Raw genomic sequence first — 22451 nt, forward strand, 5'->3', positions numbered from 1 at the left:
ATACTAGCAAAATAATTCAATCACTGGCAATTCAATCACTAATAACATCATTAATCGAACGTTAATCGAACTATTATACGAAAATAGCACTCTGTAAATTATCCAATATTATATCACTATTTATAAAAGCGTTTGTAATTATACGAATATTAATTTCTGTTACTAAATATGGAACCGAATGAACAAACTTATTTACTTCGGGGGTTTGATACAACAAAAAGCCCTTTAATTATTATCTAATTGTAATTAGATAATAATTAAGTTCTCAGGTGCTTAAGTACTTCATTGCATAATGTAATTCATTGTATGGAATTATAATACACGCTGATATTCAATATCATAATAATAGGATACTATACTAATAGATTTTAAAGTTAAATTTGTTTGTCTCTATTTTAATTTATAAATTCAATGTTAAAATCAAACACTGATTTTTAAGGTCTACTAAATTATATTTTTTTATTTAAAAACCATTAAAATAAGATTTGAAAAAAATTGTTCCTCCTTTTTAAATTTATCACATTTTTTTTTTTAAATACTTACATTATAAATACTGTACACATTAGTTTGAAAATGTCATAAAAAGGAGTAACAATTGTCACAAATTTTATTTTAATGAGCTTTTGTTATGGTAAAATACAATTTTGTATAATCGAAAAATCAATATTTGATTTTGAAATTTAACATATAAATATGACTCCAGTTAATATTTCCATTGTTTTACGTATTTCAACAATGTTTTTTTTGATAAATGATACCGATGACTCGTCGGCATCAACCCGATTACAGAGTAATAAAATCAGACGTCCAGTATAATAAATTATGGCCGCTATTTTGAATCAATTTTTAATTGTTTCAATACATGAACAGCAATTTTTTCTCAGTGCGAGAGTTTGACATTCGTGATTTATCCATGTATAACATGAGTGAAAATTATAATAACGCAAAGGGTACAATGAAAACATATTTTAATACACGTTCACAGGTTCCGACGCCATTTGTAAACGTTCAAAGTAATGCTTTATGGAATAACAAATTCTTTTGGGAAAAAAAATGTAAATTGCTTCGCGTTACAGAAAATTTCCCCATTACTTTTAATTAAAGCGAAGCTTTTTTTATTATATTTATAATAATCCGTACAGTAAAACATATTTGAAAAATATATAATCGTAATTAAGTATGTAATTGTACAATAATATAATTATATAAACATTTTGAGTGTGTCCAAATACTTGTTCACAAATTTGGAAAATCTCCAATTATTCCAACTCAACTTCCAATAATTTGAGTAGTTTGGTTACTGATAATGGTGAATTGGTGAATCTACACGTGGGTAAAGTGATCACTTAAACCAGCCTATGACGGTCGTCAGCCCCGTAAATGCCCAGACCTCCATATTTTCTTCATCTTTTATGAGATGTCAAAAATATTCTATTTTATTTTATTATTTAAATAAGTTAATGCTGCCTATATCACAACACGTATGAACTATACATAAAGAAGATAGATAGTGTCCAGTTTTGTTTTCTATTTTAATTGAGTTTATCACTTAATTATATAAGTTTCCTTTTTTCACTATAGCAAACAGAAAGTAATATAAAAGAACAAAAACTGTCAAACACTATCCTTATCAATCATTGTTCACATTGTGTAATACCACTTTAAAAAACTGGTATACAGACTTCATTTGACATAACCATGTAGACTACATTTGACCAGATGATGGAATGATTATTCCGAAACTAGTAGTCACGGTTGTGTTTTTTAAAGTGGTTTTAGACAAAGTGAACGATTTATGATACGGAAAGTCTTATGGGAAAAAACAGGTAAACAGGAAAAACAAAAGTGGTTTTACAAAGTGTTGTTTTTTGAAGTGGTTTTACACAAAGTGAACGATTAATGATACGGAAAGTCTTATGGGAAAAACAGGTAAACAGGAAAAACAGGCAGCTATGGCTAGAGACATGAGGTTGTATACTTACTTATACCATCGTACTTGTACTATCTTTTGTTAGTTATAAATAATAACTAATACAAAATAGTACGAGAATTATTAATAAACAATAACTATTTAAATACGATTCTTCTTACGAGTGTTTTTTTTTTTACTTTTCTTATTTAATGATACACAGAAATATACTATTTCACTATTAGTTTAAGTTAAGTTTGTACTAGTTTTAGTGGTTTTTGTTGAAAATAGGAATTGTGACAGAATGGCAGACTAACCACAAAACTCTGACTCTATGATGAAGTTCACGACACTAACCACAGAACCACAACTCAAAATAAATGTAGTATAAAAGATATTATCATATTATGTGAACGTACTATATTTTCTAGTTTAGTAAGTATTTCATAATATTTGACATTAGTAGTGACATAATACTGAATCTATTCACCATTATTGATTAAACGATATAAATTTTAAAATACAAATTTAAAAAAAAGGAAAATTACATTGGTTATTTAATAATATTACTTTTGTATTATTATTTTTAATTGATAAAAAAAACATTATTCGTAAAATTCCACATTAAAAAAACATCATTCGTAAAATTCCACAAGTAATAAAAATACAAAATTTAATTGAATTTTGTGAAGTTTTTTTTTGTGAAATTTTTGTTAATTTAAAACAAAATGAAAATTAAATAAAATGTAAAAATGTTTTAATAACATCAGATTTTTTTGTTGTAAAATTTGAAAAAAATTACCTAAAGAATTTAATGTTTTGACGAAACGCTGTATTTTGGCACTCGATTTGTACCAAATAACTAAATGAAATTTGATAGTAAATTTTCGATACGATTTTTTATACATACTCTCATATTATTATTTTATTATTTTTGCCTAATATAGAGCTTTAAAATCAAAGAATTTTCAAATTTTTATTAGAATTCATATTTTTTATTGCGTGCTATGGTCGTCATAGTAGGAAAACACGAAAATCTTGTTAATCATGTCGGTCTGATTTACAAAGTTAAGTTTATATATATATATATATACATATATATATATATATATATATATATATATATATATATATATATATATATATATATATATATATATATATATATATATATATATATATATATATATATATATATATATATATATATATATATATGTATATATATATATATATATATATATATATTATATATATATATATATATATATATATATATATGTATATTTATATGTATATATATATATATATATATATATATATATATATATATATATATATATATATATATATATATATATATATACATATATATATATAAATAAATTGTATATTTTTATATTGTGCATCGATGTGCCACGCAATAATAAAAATTAATACCTAAAATTACAGACAGTTTGAGTCGTTCGGCTCGTGAACAACCGAATCTTAATGATCCATTCATTTACAGTGAATAAGCAACCGGGTCTCGATATTCACAGATTCATTAATTCACTATTCTCAAATAATTTTCTCTTCCTGAAGAAATGATTTTCAGAATATCCGAATAGATCCATTGTTCCGTTGATCTGGTTTGAATAAACGAATCATTTAGGTGACACTGATCATCAGAACATGGATCTTCTGAATGATAGGATATATCATTCACAATTAAACACGGTTATTGGATTAAACTCTACTTTCATTGACATATATATGATAAAATGTGACGCGTTTCGTCTTATTAAGACATTATCAAATACTCAAATAAGACGAAACGTGTCACAAATTATCATATACATATACATATATGTGTAAATAAAAGTACATAAAAATGTCTTATTAAGACAAAACCCGTCACATATTATCATATATACGTAAATAAAAGTAAAATTCAATCCAATAACCGTGGTAAATTAAAGATATATTACCCAACAATTCAAAATTCTACCAACTGCAGACAGTTGGTAGAATTCAAAATTCATCACATTTGGATTACATTGTAAAGAGCCCAGTTGGTTTTTTACATCAAATTGCTGAAATTGAATTGCTTGAAAACAGTAGTTTAATAATTGTAATCATTTTTAAATACGTGTATTAAAATAATGCAATACAAAATGCATATAACTACTGGCCTTTGAGGTAAAGTCATATATGTTTATCAACAGAACATAATAAAACTTTTGTTTTTGTGCGTTATTTATTGATAGGTACTAAGGTGGTGGAAGATAATCAGTAATAACTCGTTAATACTTTGACTTGAGTTTATAATAAATAAGTATTACTAGGTGACTGTACTAATGACTGGTTTCTAGGAGACAAATCTAAAATCTGCTTACCAGACTATACTGATATGCACACGATTGCTTCTATTTTGTTGTGTCACCTATGTGTCCACAACATACCCACATTCCTCACACTTATGAAATACATATGTGCAAAATAATATGAAATATATTATGATACTTTTATATTTATACCTTTCCTTTTCGTGTAATGAATAAACTAAATCAATATTGTTTATATTAAATGTTTTTTATAAAGGCACTTAATATGTATCTAAAAACAATAGCACGCTTGGCTACCGTACTGGAGGCATCGAGTTCAAGTTCCAGGGGGGTGGGTAAAATAAATATAAGTGATTTTTCCACTCTAATATTTATTCAATATTACCCTGAACTGGTACTTGAAACGGAGGGTTAACGATCAAGATAACACTGCGTTTATATCATGCAGTGTCCTTTGCACCATCGGGTGAGGATAAGGGTTTGATGAAGTAGAAGATTCTTATTTACCAAAAAATGCCAGATTAATGATTTTGGAGACGTTTGGTAAATAACTACTAAATTGCGTATTGGTACTTCATTTTGATCACATTAATGATATGCACATAATGTTGAGGTATCATGTTCCGATGTATTCTTGAAAGCAAGGCTAAGGACGGTGTAAGCATCGAGTAAACGGGGATCACAAATGTCGAACTTTTTACATATAACGCCACCCTCCGTAACACTTGGGAAAAGTAAAGTTCAGTGATATTCATGTACACGTTATGTAAGCGAAAGAACATACATATTTATGATACCTTGTCACACTCAATGCATTTTTATGGAATGTATAAATAATGCTGCTCTATATTTTTTGTCGTTGGTGGTAATTGTTAAAGTTTAAAATAGTATAACCGCTTGGAGAATGTGTAGTGTCCATAAATATTTATAATAATAATAATTATAATAATAATAATAATAATAATAAAAATAATAATAATAAAAATAAAACCCTTATCCACACCCCAATGGTGCATAGGGCACTGCATCATATAAACGCCGTGTTTTCTTGATCGTTTACACATGAAGGAAAGGTGATCAGCCCTCCGCTTCAGGTCCAGGGTAATATTGAATAAATATGACAGTGAAAAAATCACTTACATATATTTTACCCCCCTTGGGAATCGAACCCGGGACCTCCAGAACGGTAGCCGAGTGTGCTGACCATTACACTACGGAGGCGGACAAAATTAAAAAGAATTAAATTGTGTTATTTACATAGCGCCATTTTCGTAAAATACTAGGCCTCAAGGGCGCTCCACGGTGATTGAATTGGGGAAAATGAGATAGTCGATATGATTTAGCAACAAGAGCGTTTTGTCCAACTTACATTTGAGTAAATAAATATTTACTTTTTTAAATCTCAACAAAGATGAAGAAAAATATTGATGTCTGGGTACTTACGGGGCTTATGACCCATCCTAGGCTGGTTTAAGTGCCATTCCACCTATGATTATACCATGATTCAGGTCGCAAGTCCTGTAAATACCGAGACATATTTTTCTTCATGTATGCTGCGATGTGAAAAAGATTTAAAATAGTAATCGTTAAAATAAAAATAAACCATGAAATTTCCGTAAGAAAAATAAATTGAGAGTGTAAATATGCTTTTAAGGTCGACTTTTTTTTCCTAGAATTTTTTAATATAATATGTTCTACCTACATATATAATAAAACATTCTATCTCACATAAAACATTACGTAAATAGAAATAGAAGATTTATATTTACATACGAGTACATTATAAAAAAATATGTATACAAACGTTAGAAAAATTCAATATTATTCCATCACCCCTTATTTCATTGAATTTCTACGCGATAAACTATTTTCATTGTTTCTTTTGTACAATTTTCATCTACGAGTATTTGAAAATAAAGTTTTTTTGGTGTTGAAAAAGTCAATAATATTGGTCTTGTGAAACATGGATTTGGAAAACACGTTTTTTTCCAAAAATACGCAAATCCTTAAAGAATGTTCCGAACTTTAGGGAGTGAGTAATCCTCTAAGGACAAAATGCTCGAAGTTAAGGCATTGTGAAATAAAGCCTAACTCAGTTTGCCTCTCAGTATCCACTTTAACCTTTTCAAAGTTTTCTATATTTCCATTAGTATTAAACTTGAATCAACTATGTCCATGGGACGTAACTGTGAAAGAAAGCGCAAACTTCGCAACAGGGGATATTATTTCTTCACTAAGCGGCTTACTAGTAAATCGTTAAACACAAATGATTTATCCGCAAATCGCATATTAATTTGACTCAAACATTTTCGTTGCGTTCTTATCATATTATATTTCAGAATTTATAATTATTTTAAATAGCGGTTCAAAGTCGTAGATAATCGATAGTAAATGGTTCTTTCTTTCTTCTCCTTTAGCCCTCTGTCCTCCACTGCTGGATATAGGCCTCCTCCGTATGCTTCCATTTTTTCGGTTGGTTGCTGCGTACAGCCAGTTTTAACCCCTTACAGCGGCGGACCATGTTGTCGGACCATCTTTTTGAGATCTTCCGACGCCTCTTTTATTCTCTCAAGGTCACAATCTTAAAATTTTCGGGGCCATCTTGTGGTATTTTATTTTGCAACATATCTTGCCCATTGCCATTTTAGTCTTGCTACGCGATCCATGACATCTGCTTTTCTGGTTCTGCTCATTTTTTTATTTCTTATTTTACCTCTTGGGCATAGATCTTTCAACGGATCGCTGTGTGCATTTGAGTTATCTGCAATTAATCGGAGCTACGGTCTCTAATACAAGTGTATTCACTGTAATATTCGATTCAATTTTAATAAAGTAAAAACAATCATAGAGAAATCAGCCGTCGTCTTTCTTCTATTACTTTAAATGTCTAAATTTATTGGCTTTTATCCAATTCTATTTCACTAATCTCTACTTTCGTTGCAATACTACCAAATTTCATACCACCAACATCAAAATCCATTTCACAAGATGGCAAATGACATATTTTTCGCCATCATTCATTTGACGCCATTAATAACTTCTATACGTATTTTGTCTAGCTTTGGTATATTTTATTTTTTGATGAACGTATAAAATACAATCATCCAATACACATGAAAAATTATTTCATTGTATACCTTTATCATTTAAGTAGACGTTGTTTTTTTTGCACAACTTAATTCCTTGAGTTTCAGATGTTTTTTTGCTAAATTTACGTATTTAAAAACCGCAAATGAAATAAATGTTACATTTTACATTCCTCCAACCTTTCCTTTAATAAGAATTTAATAATGAACAAGGCCTCATTTATTTGCTTTTAGTTTAGAGAAACAGGAAAATAAACATTATGAGAATAATTTCCCCTTTAATGAAACAAAGCGATGAATTCTAACTGTTATGATCCTCGCCTGGAAAGAGTTTACCCGAAAAGCGTTTTCTTTATTTTCACCTCCCCTAGAGTAATCGAACACGTGAGGGCTGAGGAAACTTTTAACTGTTATAAATTCTTATATAAATGCGCACCAAAGGCATCCTATACCCTTAACCTTCGGATAAAAGTATCTTGTTTCCACCTTTGCCCTAAACATATCATCCTCTCTAATCCAATGGGGATACCTGAATTACTGATGACCATTCCTGTCATGCAGCAGTAAAGGTTTCTTCCACAAGTTTTCGTTTTCTATTTAAATTCAAATTCAAAAGAATTGTCAATTTCGTAAACAATTTAATAAATTCACACCTCAAATTTTACAAAAAAAAACATTTTTTTTTTGGGAAATGACCCTTTGTACAGTAAATATATTTCAATATACAACAATATTTATTCACAACATTTTGAGTGTCTCCAAATACTTGTTCTCTTAATCTAGACTTCATTCACTTATTTTTTACGAATGCAGTTATTTTTTTTCTTATTTTTAGACACATCAACATAGATTAAAAAGGAAACGTAATTCTGGGTATTAACAGGGCTTTTAACAAGTCGTACGTTGGTTAAATAATCACTTTACACAAATGCAAAATTCACCATTCATATCTAGGAGTTCCAAAAATTTTAGAAGTTTGGTGGTCAATCATGGGTAAAATGGTGAATGTTACACGCATGTAAATTGATAACACTTAACCAGCCTTTGATAGATCATCAGTCTTGTTAACACTCAGACTTCCATATTCTTCTTCATTTATGTTGACATACCAAAAACATGTATCAATTTTTATCATTGAACATTGGTCACAAATTGAAAACAAAAAATGAATTTAAAATAAGTATTTTTATTTCTTTGGATTATATTATATTGGGGAAACTTTGATAATTAAGAAAGACTCATTTTGATAACTTAGGCATTAAAAAAAAGAGTAGTAAGATTAAGACTAAGAAAGTAACAAATCATTAAAAAATCAACTTGTAATTGCATAAATTTTGTATGTTATTGACACTTAAAAAGAGGATATATTCAAAAATAATATGTGAAATAACATGATATTTTCAGTTAAAAAAATCATATTAGAATTTTGTTAGTAGACTATGTGTATGATAAATATTATTTTTATGTCATTTTGAAAATATGATAATTTATATCATAGGTTGTTTTAAAACGAATTAAAAAAATAATAAATCTGATTTATTTGTGATATTATTTAAAAATACATTCTGTGGAAAACCAAAAGGTATTTCCAAACCCATGAATAACCAAAATCCATTAAAATAATAAAATTCTAAATTTCTTGGTTATGTAAAAAAGACATTTTAGCTGGGTTTGAAGTTAGTCGGTTCTCTAAGTCTGGTGTATTTTCAGTTTGATTCGCATTCACTCGAATGCCGGTTGACTTCCGACGTCACCCAAAACACGCACCCCGACAGAGCTCGACGCTAAAATCCTCGATACTATGGCAGTGAAAAAAATATTCTTTCACAATAAACGAAAAAGTTTTTATAGGCGATTATAGGCTCTATATTTCAGGCGGCCGCGATGAATGTATACGCCGGTGACTCTCGCGCAAATAAAGCATCCATCTTAGTCATAACGCCGCCCCTTGGCGCTCCTAGCCGTGAAAAACAATTTTTATCGAGAAAAATCTTTTAATACGGGAAAAATAGATTTTCCCTATGGTAATTTCCCGGTTGGCTGCCCGGATAGCAAGACCCTATCTTCTTAAAACTTATCATATCTTATTCTTATATTTTATCAAACCATTGCAACCGTGATAATTTACATTTAAACCAAGTATAAATTGTAAAATTTATTTTACAATATTATACTTAAAAATACCGTCTTTTGTAAAAGTATAAATCTGATATGTTTTTCTTAAATTAATTATTATCTAATTTTTTAATGATATTCTTTGATGTGATATGCATTATTGATAATGATCTTCACTTCGATCTTTTTCTTTAAATAAACAAGGCAAGATAATAAATGTAACGTATTTTAGCGCCAATTTAATTATTTTTTAGTTCTTTTTGGTAATTTTAAGAAAAATGTGAGTTTATAACAATTCACCGAGATTTTTTCTATTGATTTCAAGACGTACTTGTCTCTTTGTCAGGACAATAACTCCAATAGTGCAATCAATACTACACCTCACTGCCATAGTACTATTCACACACTTACAACTATACAAAATGTTCAGCATATGCGATTTTGGCCGTTTACATGCTGCTGTAGTGATTGTGCTGACAAAAAAACGAATACGTCTTGGTAGACGAAAATCTCAGTGAGTGGTTATTTACTAACATAACTAACATTTTTGTAAAAAAAAAAGTCAAAATGACTAAAAACAATGAAAATGCTTTAAATACTCTTACTTTTTTTTAACTTGGCACAATCAGTTATGTCGAATACTTGAAACGGGTCAGGCTAGGAGTCAAAATAATCGCCGGGTGTGTATGAGGAGATGCAAGAATGTCGAAGAGGCGAAGAAAATTTGCAAAAGACAGAGTGGTGTGGTGTTACATTCCTCTGCCCACTACTGCCGGGAAGCGGCGTGATGGTTATTTAGAAAGTAAGTTTTTTTTAATATTTATTTTTTTTGTTTTTAAGTTGTATTTTTTCTCGAATTGTTAAAGCGAATTCATTAATTTTATTTTGGCGTTACCCACATATGGTACATACATCTCAGACTATATTGAACTAAATGTACAAACAACCATGAAAACAGCTAAGGGCCAGTTGTGGGCTAAGTCATCTCGCAGAGATCCATGTTTCCTTCTGCTTTGTGAGCTAATCCTATTAAACGGGTACTTGGTGGGAAGAAGACAAACATGGCGGTTTCTAAAACGCCAGTTACAGTCGACTTATGTATCAATTTAACTTTAAAAGGGTAAAACTGATGCGAGCATCTCTTCTTGTACTGCGGGATGCTATCATTTCTCAATTACCAAGAGCTTAATTATGAGATGGTTTTGGTTGAAAATCTCTATATAGAGATATTTAGCACTAACCATAGAAGCAACAAACGACGAATTTAAAATTTGTTTTATGTAAGAACAAATTATTTTAAATAATGAGTTTATCACGAATGTTGTTATCAAACTATCATGAAACTTATTTTCAATAACAGTGACTTCGCCAATTGTTTTCAGTTTATGAGGTGTATTGGGATTGGGTTCATCCCTCAAATTTACATTTAAAAAAAAAAACAAAATCGTTCACTTTGTGAAATACCACTTAAATACACAAATTGAACGATGAATGATAAAGAGAGTGTTATATTACAATACCACAAAATTAACAATGCTTTAAAATATAAAATAAACATTCATAAAGTCTTATTAAACATAATTGGGTATTAGGTAATATATCTGAAAAGGGTTCTATTTTTTTAGATACTTTTGTGTATTTATTTCCAGAATTTCATTTAATTGCTATATATAAGATGCGAGTCTATACTAAATACTTTTCTACTATCTCTAACATAATGATTTGAAAAGAAATTAAAATTAAACTCTTAAATAATGGCATAAAAAAAACATTCTAATGTTGTAACCCAAATTCATTATTTCAGATTGTATTATAAATATATGACATGTCAATCAAACTGTTCAATATCACTAATGTATACAATATCAGGCATATTATTTTATCACTGCTTGTTTTTACTATAACGCTACATGTTATACTATTATTACATGATTTATGTAGGTCTACCCTCTGAATCAATTGACCTAGGACCATAATAATATTGTATTTTGTTCGCATCACTTAACTTTTTAGTATTCAATAATTTATTTATCTGATATTCAAGTTTCAAGAAAATATGTAAAAAGACATATTTATGTATTTTCTGACAGGTTAATCTTAAAAAAAATTGTATCATTAAATTCAACTTTTTTATGTACGCTAAAATTAAACGGTGATTTTTTTTTAATTAAAGAAAAATTCATCCCAATCTCACTGTAATTTACATGTTATAGTTTTCCATATCCCCGTCACTGCCGGTCTAACAAAATACAATATAATAACATATGTTTAATAAATATAAATTCTGTATGCAGCATAAAAATAACACAACTCCGCTTTTGATTTTTATAAAGAGCGCTAGAGTGTAGCAGTACAAACAATATATGTACCAAAAGTGGCAGCTCTACGAATAACCTCAAAATGGATTATGCAAAGTACCTCTGGTCACCGTGCGACCACTTACCCTCATAAGGCTATTATTAAAAATGGTATGCAGTCATTTTTTAACCTCCCTTTGGTGTACACTCAGAGTGTCGAAATGAAAGAAAAATGGTAATCCTGTACACTGTGCAGTGTCCACAAATAAAGCGCCGTGTGGCGAAACTAAAAAAATCAAAACAAAATGACGTTTTTAACATTTGTAGTACATGACGTCCGCTGTTAACTATTTTTTTTTAATATTTCTAATGTTATTTATAACGTATTTCAGTGGTGACAATCCATCTACTCATTACATCGTTTCAATACAAATATTTTTTACTTCAACCAAAACGCTGGCACTAGTAATTTTTATATGGCACCGTGTGGCAAAACTGTAAAAGTAAAAATAAAATGACGTTTTTAACATTAGTAGGTACACGCTGTTAACTAAGATTTTTTTGTTAATTGTTATGTGTTTCAGTGGTGACATGCTATATCATTTTTTTTAAATTCACATCACAGTACATATGAGTTCACAAAAGCCATCTATGTCGGATTAAAAAAGCTTTTATTTAGCATAGACTGTTTTTTTTAGATGTTTTCAAGATCCGAACCCCGTATTATTTTTACATTCTGGGAAACGCTTACAATTTGACCAATTATTTTTACTATCAACATTTTCAGTACCTATGTGCTAATCTTGGTTTTCTCTACTAAGGAGTTAACTTAGTTACGTATCTAAGTAACGAAGTTACTCCTATGTGGAGAAAACCCATATTTTGAACACACTCAAAATGTTGGAAAAAAATTGTTCAGCTATTAACCAACAGGACAAATTGACTTACATCCGAAATAAATTATTTAATATATAAAACATTTTAGCTGAAATGTGAGAAATATCATTGAAAATTAATCAAAACAAAAAACATTCGCTGAAGTATTCAGAGTTTAATTATTTTTCACGGTTGGGGTAAGGTATAAATAACCCGATACAGGATAACCCGGATTAATAGTTCAAAACAAGAAAACTCTGGGCCGGGATGAACCAAAGTAGCTCCTTAAATAATATGACAATCAAAGTTTTCCTATACAAAATTGTGTTTTATAATTATGTACTTAACTATATACATCGTCAATTTCATATTGTTTGTTATTTTATCATAAAATAAAACCTTGAGATCGTGAGTTTTTTTTTTATTATTTTTACATAACTTCTATCTTCATAATACAAAGATTTCGTAAAAAAATCTTTCGTCAAAAAAAATCCACTCCCCAGAAAAAGTCGGTCAATAATTATTGTACTCCCGAACAGGTACGCGTGGAAGAATAAAACGCCATACATATTTGATGATTCGTAATGTATTTGAAGATGCATTTAAAATAAACAATAAATTGTTTTGACAAAAATGTACGTAGCTGAGTGGGAGTAACCTGTGTCATAAAATTTGTGTATTTTTTATTTATGATTTATATTTTATTAATGAAGATCCCGCAACGTTTGTTGTCATAAGTTGTCTCTTTTTTCTATTTATTTTCATTATTTTTTTACCTATTTATAATTCCATAATGAACTACTTAAGCATAGTTCTCTGCCATTTGATCTGTCATAAATACTGAACCCGACATTTTGTCTCCATCGTGTCATCAAATTTAATTTTAAATTATCAACTTTCTTCAAACCGCTTCATCATAATTCACCGTCATTGTGATTCCTTCAAAAAGTTCTGACATTCGACTAAAGTTTTTAGATTAATTGCTGATATTAATTAATTATTGACAGCATAAATTTTCTTGTAAACGAAGTTTTAATTACCTTTTAACCGCGTGAGACCTTCAAGGGGGTATGCATTAATTCAAAATTATAATAAAAATATGCAAATCTAAGAGTAAATAACAGATAATCACGAAATAAAATAAGGTTGCTTGTACACAAAAATAAAATCAATAATTAATAAATTATTTTAAATCAGTGGGTTGAGAAAAACATTGCTTGGTTAATACCATTTTTCTTCAAATCTATTGTGACAATTATTTCATACATTTCGAATCATTATCAAACACATTAACACAAATACACAAATATTTCAATAATAAAACACGTGTAACATGTGTAAACAATTTAAGAAAAAGTTATATTTATCAAGTAAAATTTATTTTTTTTAAACTCCAAAGTGACTGCCGAATAGATTGATGAAAAAACTAGACAATTTAAAAAAATAAAATCGCCCGTAAATAAACTTGGATTATTTTCGTAAAAAAAAACTTACATGTTTGTACATGACGTCTAAAATATTTCAAAAGCACTTAAATGTACAAATATAGTATGTTAAGCAAAAGTTTTTTAAAATACAAATAAAGTATGTGCATAGTTACAATATTTAAATTGAACAAAAGAAAGAACTGTCCATGTGTTCTTGTGTTACGTTTATTCGTTCAAAATTACAAAGGTATTTTATACATTACGTGCTTTATCTATTATGTTTATTTAAGCTCAATCTCTGACACACCCTTACTCCAATTTCACTTTTTTACATACTCACTACACCCTAGAGTTTATGAAAAAATAAATTTACACTTTTATTATTTATTACCTCACAATGACAGAAAAAAGGGCCACGCTTTTGGCTGAAGAATTTTTTTAAAAAGCAAATGAAAAAATACGTTTTATCCTTGATTCCATTATTTATAGTTTTTATTATTTTGTGTAGTGTAGAGAAACTGAATTTTATTTTGCTTCTTTATTTAATAATTATATTTCACTTGTAAAACGATAACACAAAAAAAACATCGTATATTTATTGTAAGCTTAGGTGCCTAACGACTACTAAACTACTGACGAGTTCTTTTTTATGTACTCTTTTTAATAATTTAAAAAAACAACGTCTTAGTTTAGAATTTAAGCACAAACGTTAAATAAAAACAATAAAAATGTTACTTATTGTTTGGAAAACAAATTAAAGTTTAAACCTTAGATTTAAAATAATCAACAGAACATTTATAAAAATTAACGACAAAAACTACGTATTATCTGAGTTTCTAAAACGGAAAAAAATATTACAACATTTTGAGTGTGTCCAAATACTTGTTTACAAAATCTGGATTATCTCCAATATAAAATAAAATAAAACCCTTATCCGCACCCCAATGGTGCATAGGGCACTGTGTCATATAAACGCAGTGTTATCTTGATCGTTTACACATGAAGGAAAGGTGATCAGCCCTCCGCTTCAGGTACCAGTCCATGGTAATATTGAATAAATATTACAGTGAAAAAATCACTTTTATTTATTTTACCCCCCTTGGGAATCGAACCCGGGACCTCCAGAACGGTAGCCGAGCGTGCTGACCATTACACTACGGAGGCGGACTCCAATAACAGGAGTTATTTTCAAATTATTTTTTTACATCTCATCAAAGATGAAGAAGAATATGGAAGTCTGGACATTTACGGGGCTGACGACCGTCATAGGCTGTTTTAAGTGATCACGATATGGAAATAAAATTACTTATCTTATTCAATTCTATTTTGGATCTGTAAATTCCTCATGAAAATTTTCATTTTCAAATTATAAGTAATGAACTTGTGGATTGGTTGTTGTTACGAGAATGTGCGTAAGTGCTTTTATTTCTAAAATTGAAGGCTTTTAAATGAACCCGTAGAGCTCTTCATCTATTTCGACTGCCCCCAGTTAAACCTCTTTATTTATGTTCCGTGTATTTCAGTGTGAAATCCAGCCGTTTTTATGGCCCCTGAAATATATTTTCACAAGTGAAGATTTTTCTACTGGTAGTATATTATTCCAATTTTAAACTTTTGGGTTCAGTTAAATCATTTTAACACCCTCTTTGGCAGTTGATTGCAATTACTGCAAGTTTTACTGAAATCTGTTCAGCATTTTTGTTTTTATAAATATATTACTTGTTAATGAAAATTAAACTCTTTAAATTTTTGTCAATTGCATTTAATATTATTCAAATTACACATAATTTGTAAGTTTTGTATTTAAATTTCTTATTGGAACTACATTTAAGCATAGTAAAATTGTAACTTAATTTTTTTATAACTATTTATGAAGTTTTTATTTTATTATATAAATGATATATTTTATCATTTAAATAATACTTATTGTTACGTTTAATCACTGTCAGAATTGAAACATGTTATGTTGAATATAAGGAAGTTGATAATTATCAATACATTTTTTTTTAATTTTAACTAATTATAATTAGTTTGTTTACATAAAAAAATGTAGGATCAGAAGAAATAGAATACTCGGTTTTACCAGGGAGAAATGGGTTACGTGTTTTTTCGATGTTGAAAATGACATTGTAAAAATATACGTTTTGAAAATCTGTACTTTTGAGAAGATTTCGACGGTCCTGAAAAGAGATAGTGCAATAAGTTGGTATTAATGAAAAAAATTACAATAAACAGCTTCCATGAAAGAAATACAAAAAAAAATTCTGTGCATTATCCCCACCATGGTGCATACGATAGTGGGTCAGATCGTAGATCGGTCAGATCAATATTAACTAGATCGTTGATTGTTTGAAAACTCGATGATCAGTCCTGTCCTTAAGGAACCAGTAATTGAAATCAATTTTTGATTGAAAAATATTCTCCATTCATTTCACCCTCTTGGGTATTAAACTAAAAATCTCCACGTGCGGAGGTGAAATAAAATATAAACTTCCCTTTTATTTTACCGCGATTTTTTTTATTATTTTGCAAATGAATTCTTTTCTTTTTTCAGATGCAATACTCGTCTTGTATAGTCTTCAATCCAAAAATTATAAGAAAAGTATAGTTTTTAAAATAAAAACAAAATTGTGTTGGTGAATATGAAAATTTAAACTGATATCAAAAAGTGAAAAAATAATAAAATGTGTTTGAAAATTTCTCGAAAGGAATGAAATGATTTGACACAATGTGAAGTGAATTGAGGGGTTTCACCTCAAAGTGGCGGAATACCAAACATTCAGGATGTGGTGCAGGAGACTGCTGCTGGTCATCATGTCCTGCTTGCTGATGGCCAATACTGCAGATCCAGCCACTCTTGGGAAACACAGCATAGAAAAACCAGGTAAAAATGCAACAAAAATACAACTGAATTCATTGTATCTTAATTTAATTCTTCACTGCAATTCACTTAATTCAACTAAATTCTTCATGCAATCAGGGTTAAAATTTTAAGTGTTACGAATTTACCGATTTTTTTAAATTTTGTGACAGCTATTTACCTTGCATTCAAATAATCAAACTATTTCATGCTTTTATATTTTTTTTACAAAAATGTTAGTAATATCAGTATATCACTACTCACCGAGATTTTTTGTGTACCGGTTTCGAAACATACCCGTCTCTTCGTCAGGACATTCACTACAACACACAATACTACATGTCACTACTATAGCACTATTCACACACTTATAATTAGTTGCTTAGTAGTTAGTTAGTAATACTAAAATTAGTTACATTTTTGTAAAAAAAAATATAAAAGTAAAAATGACTAACCACAAAGTAAATTATTAAATTTAATTATTAAAAAATTGAGAACAAACTATTTGATAATGCAATATATGTCACAAAAAATAAATAATAATGGCATGATTTAGTATTTCAAATACTTAAAAGTGGCCAGGTCAGGAGTCGGAATGTATGAATGTGGAAGGGGTGAAGGAATGCGTGAATGTATGAATGTGGAAGGGGTGAAAATTGCGTATAAAAACTTATTGTTGCGCAATATATTCTCTTTGCTTTCCCTTACGGGGAAACAGCGTGATGGTTAGTTAGTTTTTTTATGAAAATAATGTAGTGATTTTACTTCAAGTGTTTATTTTATGGCAAATATGGAATGAGCATTAATCTCATTCAAAAAAAAACACGTTCAACCGCAAATATAAAAACAAAAACGTTTTCAAAAAATATCCTAACATTGATTGAATCCATTTCGTAATCCCTCACAGTTCTTTTCAGTAAAATATATATGTATTTCTTGACTTACCGGAAATAAATATGGGAAGTTTTTTTTTGTGTTTGGAATTTCAAATCAAGTTTCTTCAAAAGGTCGCCTTCTTTGTTGTGTTTTATATTGCTTTATTCTTTCCAAACTTTAAACACACCACGACAAAACAAGCTAGCAAATGTAACATCTTTTGAAGCAAAACAGAAGTGTTTTTTTTATTATTTTATGTACGTAGTTATAAAAATCATAATTTGAAACACGTTTCCGTTTACCAAATCAAAATCGTTTATTGGATTGGCATGTACTTTGTGGAATGACATGGCGATTTAAATATATAAATAAAACAATTGTTTAAATGTGTCCAGTTGTGGTCTCGTGGTTTGTGTCGCGGACTTTTAAATCAGAGTTTCTCGGTTCGAACCCATTCTACCACAATTTGATACCTATTTCTAATAATGAGACGCTTAGACTCAGAAAACGCTTAGAAATAGTATGAAATTGAAATATTTATGTACATAAAAAATTCAAATATGTGTATTTGAAAAATCAAAAATGTAAAAACTATTAGTTTCGAGAACTACAGGTGTTTTTTATCGAAAAGGAAAAATTCAAATTTTATACTTTCAGTTTGTAACTTTACGTGTTTATGTAAACATTTATAGTTCTTAAAGTAGTCGTGTTTACATAAATAAACTCAATAGTGTACACGTATACATGTTTTATTTGTTTATATATGTTTTTTAATGTATGTAAGCATAGTATTTTTAATATATAATATGAATTCTCAGCCACAGATTCGTTGGAGACGACGATGATTTTAAATGAACTAGGGTAGGATACAAAAAGTGAGTAAATGTTTAATCTACTTAGTAAAAGTAATATGGCTTACTTCTAGTACTTGGTAGTACTTACGTCGAATTTTGATTTCCTCATCGACAGGTGACAATTCAAGCTTTGTATTTTCACTTGTTGATGAGAACATTTGCAGTTCTTGAAACTAGTAGTGTTTAATATACATTAATTAATTCAACAGTGGTTTTAACCAATAGTTTTATATTAAAATTAAACATATATCACAGTTTGTGCAACCGATGACAAGCTTTACGATGTATGTACATAATGCATCATAAGTCATTCATATCTAAGAAAGAAAATCAAGACAGATTTTAATTTATTGTTTAAAACATATTAAAGGTAGAGTGGGTCCTCATATTAAAAAAAATAAGAGAATTATTTTAAAAATAAAATAAAATAAAACCAAACCATTTTTTTTGTTTGTCGAAAAGTCATGGTTGTGTTAAAAGAATTTTCAAGATCAAGATACCGTTTCAGTAGAATCACTTAAGCTAATACTAACCGGAGTTAATTCTAGTAGTACGTAAGGCAGTAATTAAACCAAACCCAAGGCAGATTGCCGCATACTGGTGCATTCCTTTTGTCTCTACAGTCTTCGTTTTCAAAGGAATGGTAATTAAAGCATTAAGGAGCAATTTCGTTTAAATCCAGAACTTTAAAATCATATAAAAGAGTTTCTCAAAGGTACCGTCGTGTTTAAGCATTATTCTTATTTGCAAAGCTTTGACATCGAGTTTTTGCATTGTATTTAAGTATCCGATAATTGGACGGAGTACGAAAGTCGATCACGTATCAAAAGCCACTCTTTTATTATTTTGAAACTAGAAGATAATCGAATTTAATGAAAGCCTTATTAAATTACATGTAACTTGACGTTTAAAGTAATAGAATCTTATTATCACAAAAAAACTGTTTAAACTACTATTACTACTATTACTACCATCACGCCGCTATCCCGCAGGGGTAGGCAGAGAGGATAGAACGCCAATCTTTTCAGTTCTGACATACACTCCTAGCTTCATTCATATCCATTCATCTAGTCATACATGCCCTCTACAATCTGTGAAAATTAAATGTTTTCATTATTTTCAATATTTGAAGTATTTACTTTGTAGTCAGTCGCTTTTAGTTAAAAGTGTGTGGATAATACTATAGTAGCGATTATAATGTTGTTACCATGGTAGTGCAGTGATCGACCTGACGAAGAGACGGGTATGTCTCAAAACCGGTAAACCAAGAACTCGGTGAGTGGTGTTATACTAATATTACAAAATTTTTATAAACATGTTAATGTTCGTTTGTTTTAAATATTAAGTCTCCTTTAATGTTTTACCGATTACTTTGATATTTTAATGTAACGTGTTTACACAAACATCTCAAATAGATATTTTTGCCGGTAACTGGTAGAAACATGTTTCATTTTTAGAAAACGGCTTTATTGACCGCAATGGTAGCGCCATCCGTTGAACGAAACAGCAACGCACAAAATACTTAATTTTTACTCATGGCTGACAGTATGCTTCTTCATAGCTGCTAAAATATTGTGTAACCACAAGCATATTTGTAAGTATTAGTTTGTATGTATGTGTATGTTCTGGTGATCACTTTGGTTAGTATGCTAGAAAAAAATGTTTGTGTAATGATAAGTCTATATTTAATAAAATAAGAATGAAATTCTTTTACAATTTATGCAGAAACATATGTTTTGTTTTATTGATAATCATTTTATTTTTAAATATTTGACAATTTAACATTAGATTTGTTTATTTCATCACACACACACATATACATACACATACATATATATATATATATATATATATATATATATATATATATATATATATATATATATATATATATATATATATATATATATATATATATATATATATATATATATATATATATATATATATATATATATATATATATATATATATATAAATATATATATATTTATATATATGTATATATATATATATATATATATATGTATATATATATATATATATATATATATATATATATATATATATATATATATATATATATATATATATATATATATATATATATATATATATATATATATATATATATATATATATATATATATATATATATATATATATATATATAAATAAATATATATATATATATATATAGTAATAAAATATCATTGCATTTTTTTTAATTGCATACGTAATAAAAAAGTAATAACAACAGATTCTTTAATATAAAACGATCCGCATTTAAAATATTCTTATTCAAATGCATTATTATAAACATTACGGCAAAAATAGTACCTAGAGTTGAGCTAAATGTTTGAGCGAGAAGATGTCGGGGTGTTTCATTACCTTATCTCATGGACTTTTTATTAGTCAACACAGCTTGCTTAGACGAGCTTTATGCATTTTATGCCAAAGGTTTATTTTATATAGTTAATCAATGATTGCTTGCAAAAGAATTTTTCACAAGTGGACATGCAAGTATACTAAAAAAGAGGCAGAAAAATTTAATGTTAATTTGTTTTAGCAACATTTTGAGTGTGTCCAAAATACTCAAATCTGGATTATCTCCAATGTTTCGAATTCGGATCATATATACAGAACGTCCGAGAATTTGAGTAGTGTGGTTAACAATCATGGGTAGAATTGGTGTAAAGTGATCACCTATTAACTAGCCTATGGCGGTCGTAAGCCCCGTAAATGCCCACACTTCCATATTCTTCTTCATCTATGTTGACATGTCAAAAAATAATATAATTTTGTATTATTGTATTTATTGCTATTAATAATTGTTATTTATTAATGTAATATTTTCAAAACATCCATCAAATATTTTATGTTAAATATTATCAATTGATTCCAGATTGAATTATTCAAAATAGAATTCAGGTTCAAACCGTTTATTCCCAAATATTTCGTTACTCAATTCGTAACCAAATAATTAATTTTCATCAAAGTTTATCGATATATTTTATCAAATACGCAAATTTAAATGCTCGTCATCATTTTACCCGCTAAAGAGTTTATTTTCCATTTACATTTCAATATTTCACCGCTGAGATTAATATTTTAACAAATGCGCTTTTTCCGGATAGGCCAATAAATATATTAAAAGACGAGCTCGTTGGGCTGAATATTTAATATCCATTGTGAGTATCAAAAATATTAGTCCAAAACAAATAAAACCCTTTTTTTTCACATAATTGTAATATAAATATAGGAGTTTCTGCTCAAGAAAAAAGTTATTTTCATCTCACCAATTGATGTCTCTAGTGAAGTTCTAGTAATTCAGTAACAATGTTTCTGAATTGATTCATATATATATAAATATATATATATATATATATATATATATATATATATATATATATATATATATATATATATATATATATATATATATATATATATATATATATATATATTTATATATATATATGTATATATATGTATATATATATATATATATATATATATATATATATATATATATATATATATAAACATATATATATATATATATATATATATATATATATATATATATATATATATATATATATATATATATATAACCAGCCGATGACGGTCGTCAACCCCGTAAATGCCCAGACTTCCATACTCTTCTTCATCTTTGATGAGATATGATAAAATAATATAAATATTGTGACTGGCGTTAATTTAAAATAGATAGAATATTAAAATTTCTTAAGGTGAGTATGTTACCTTAATCTCTAAAAGATATTCAGGTAACATACTCTATATTTAAAATTATATGAGTA

The 22451-nt window shown here is 28.3% G+C and overlaps 1 protein-coding gene across 1 annotated transcript in view; it reads left to right on the forward strand.

Moving 5' to 3' along the window:
• Positions 1-22451, forward strand: part of LOC148305704 (kin of IRRE-like protein 1) — a 157462-nt gene that overhangs the window by 37230 nt on the left and 97781 nt on the right. Inside the window, exon 2 of the mRNA XM_088266219.1 lies at positions 16592-16921. Within this exon, the coding sequence (XP_088122345.1) occupies positions 16822-16921 (100 nt within the window). The 5' untranslated portion in view covers positions 16592-16821. The remainder of the gene's footprint in view (positions 1-16591; positions 16922-22451) is intronic.

This window comes from Brachycentrus maculatus, unplaced genomic scaffold (assembly GCF_059751285.1).
Source record: "Brachycentrus maculatus isolate JH-2025_06_01 unplaced genomic scaffold, ASM5975128v1 h1tg000263l, whole genome shotgun sequence".
Taxonomy (NCBI): Eukaryota; Metazoa; Arthropoda; class Insecta; order Trichoptera; family Brachycentridae; genus Brachycentrus; species Brachycentrus maculatus.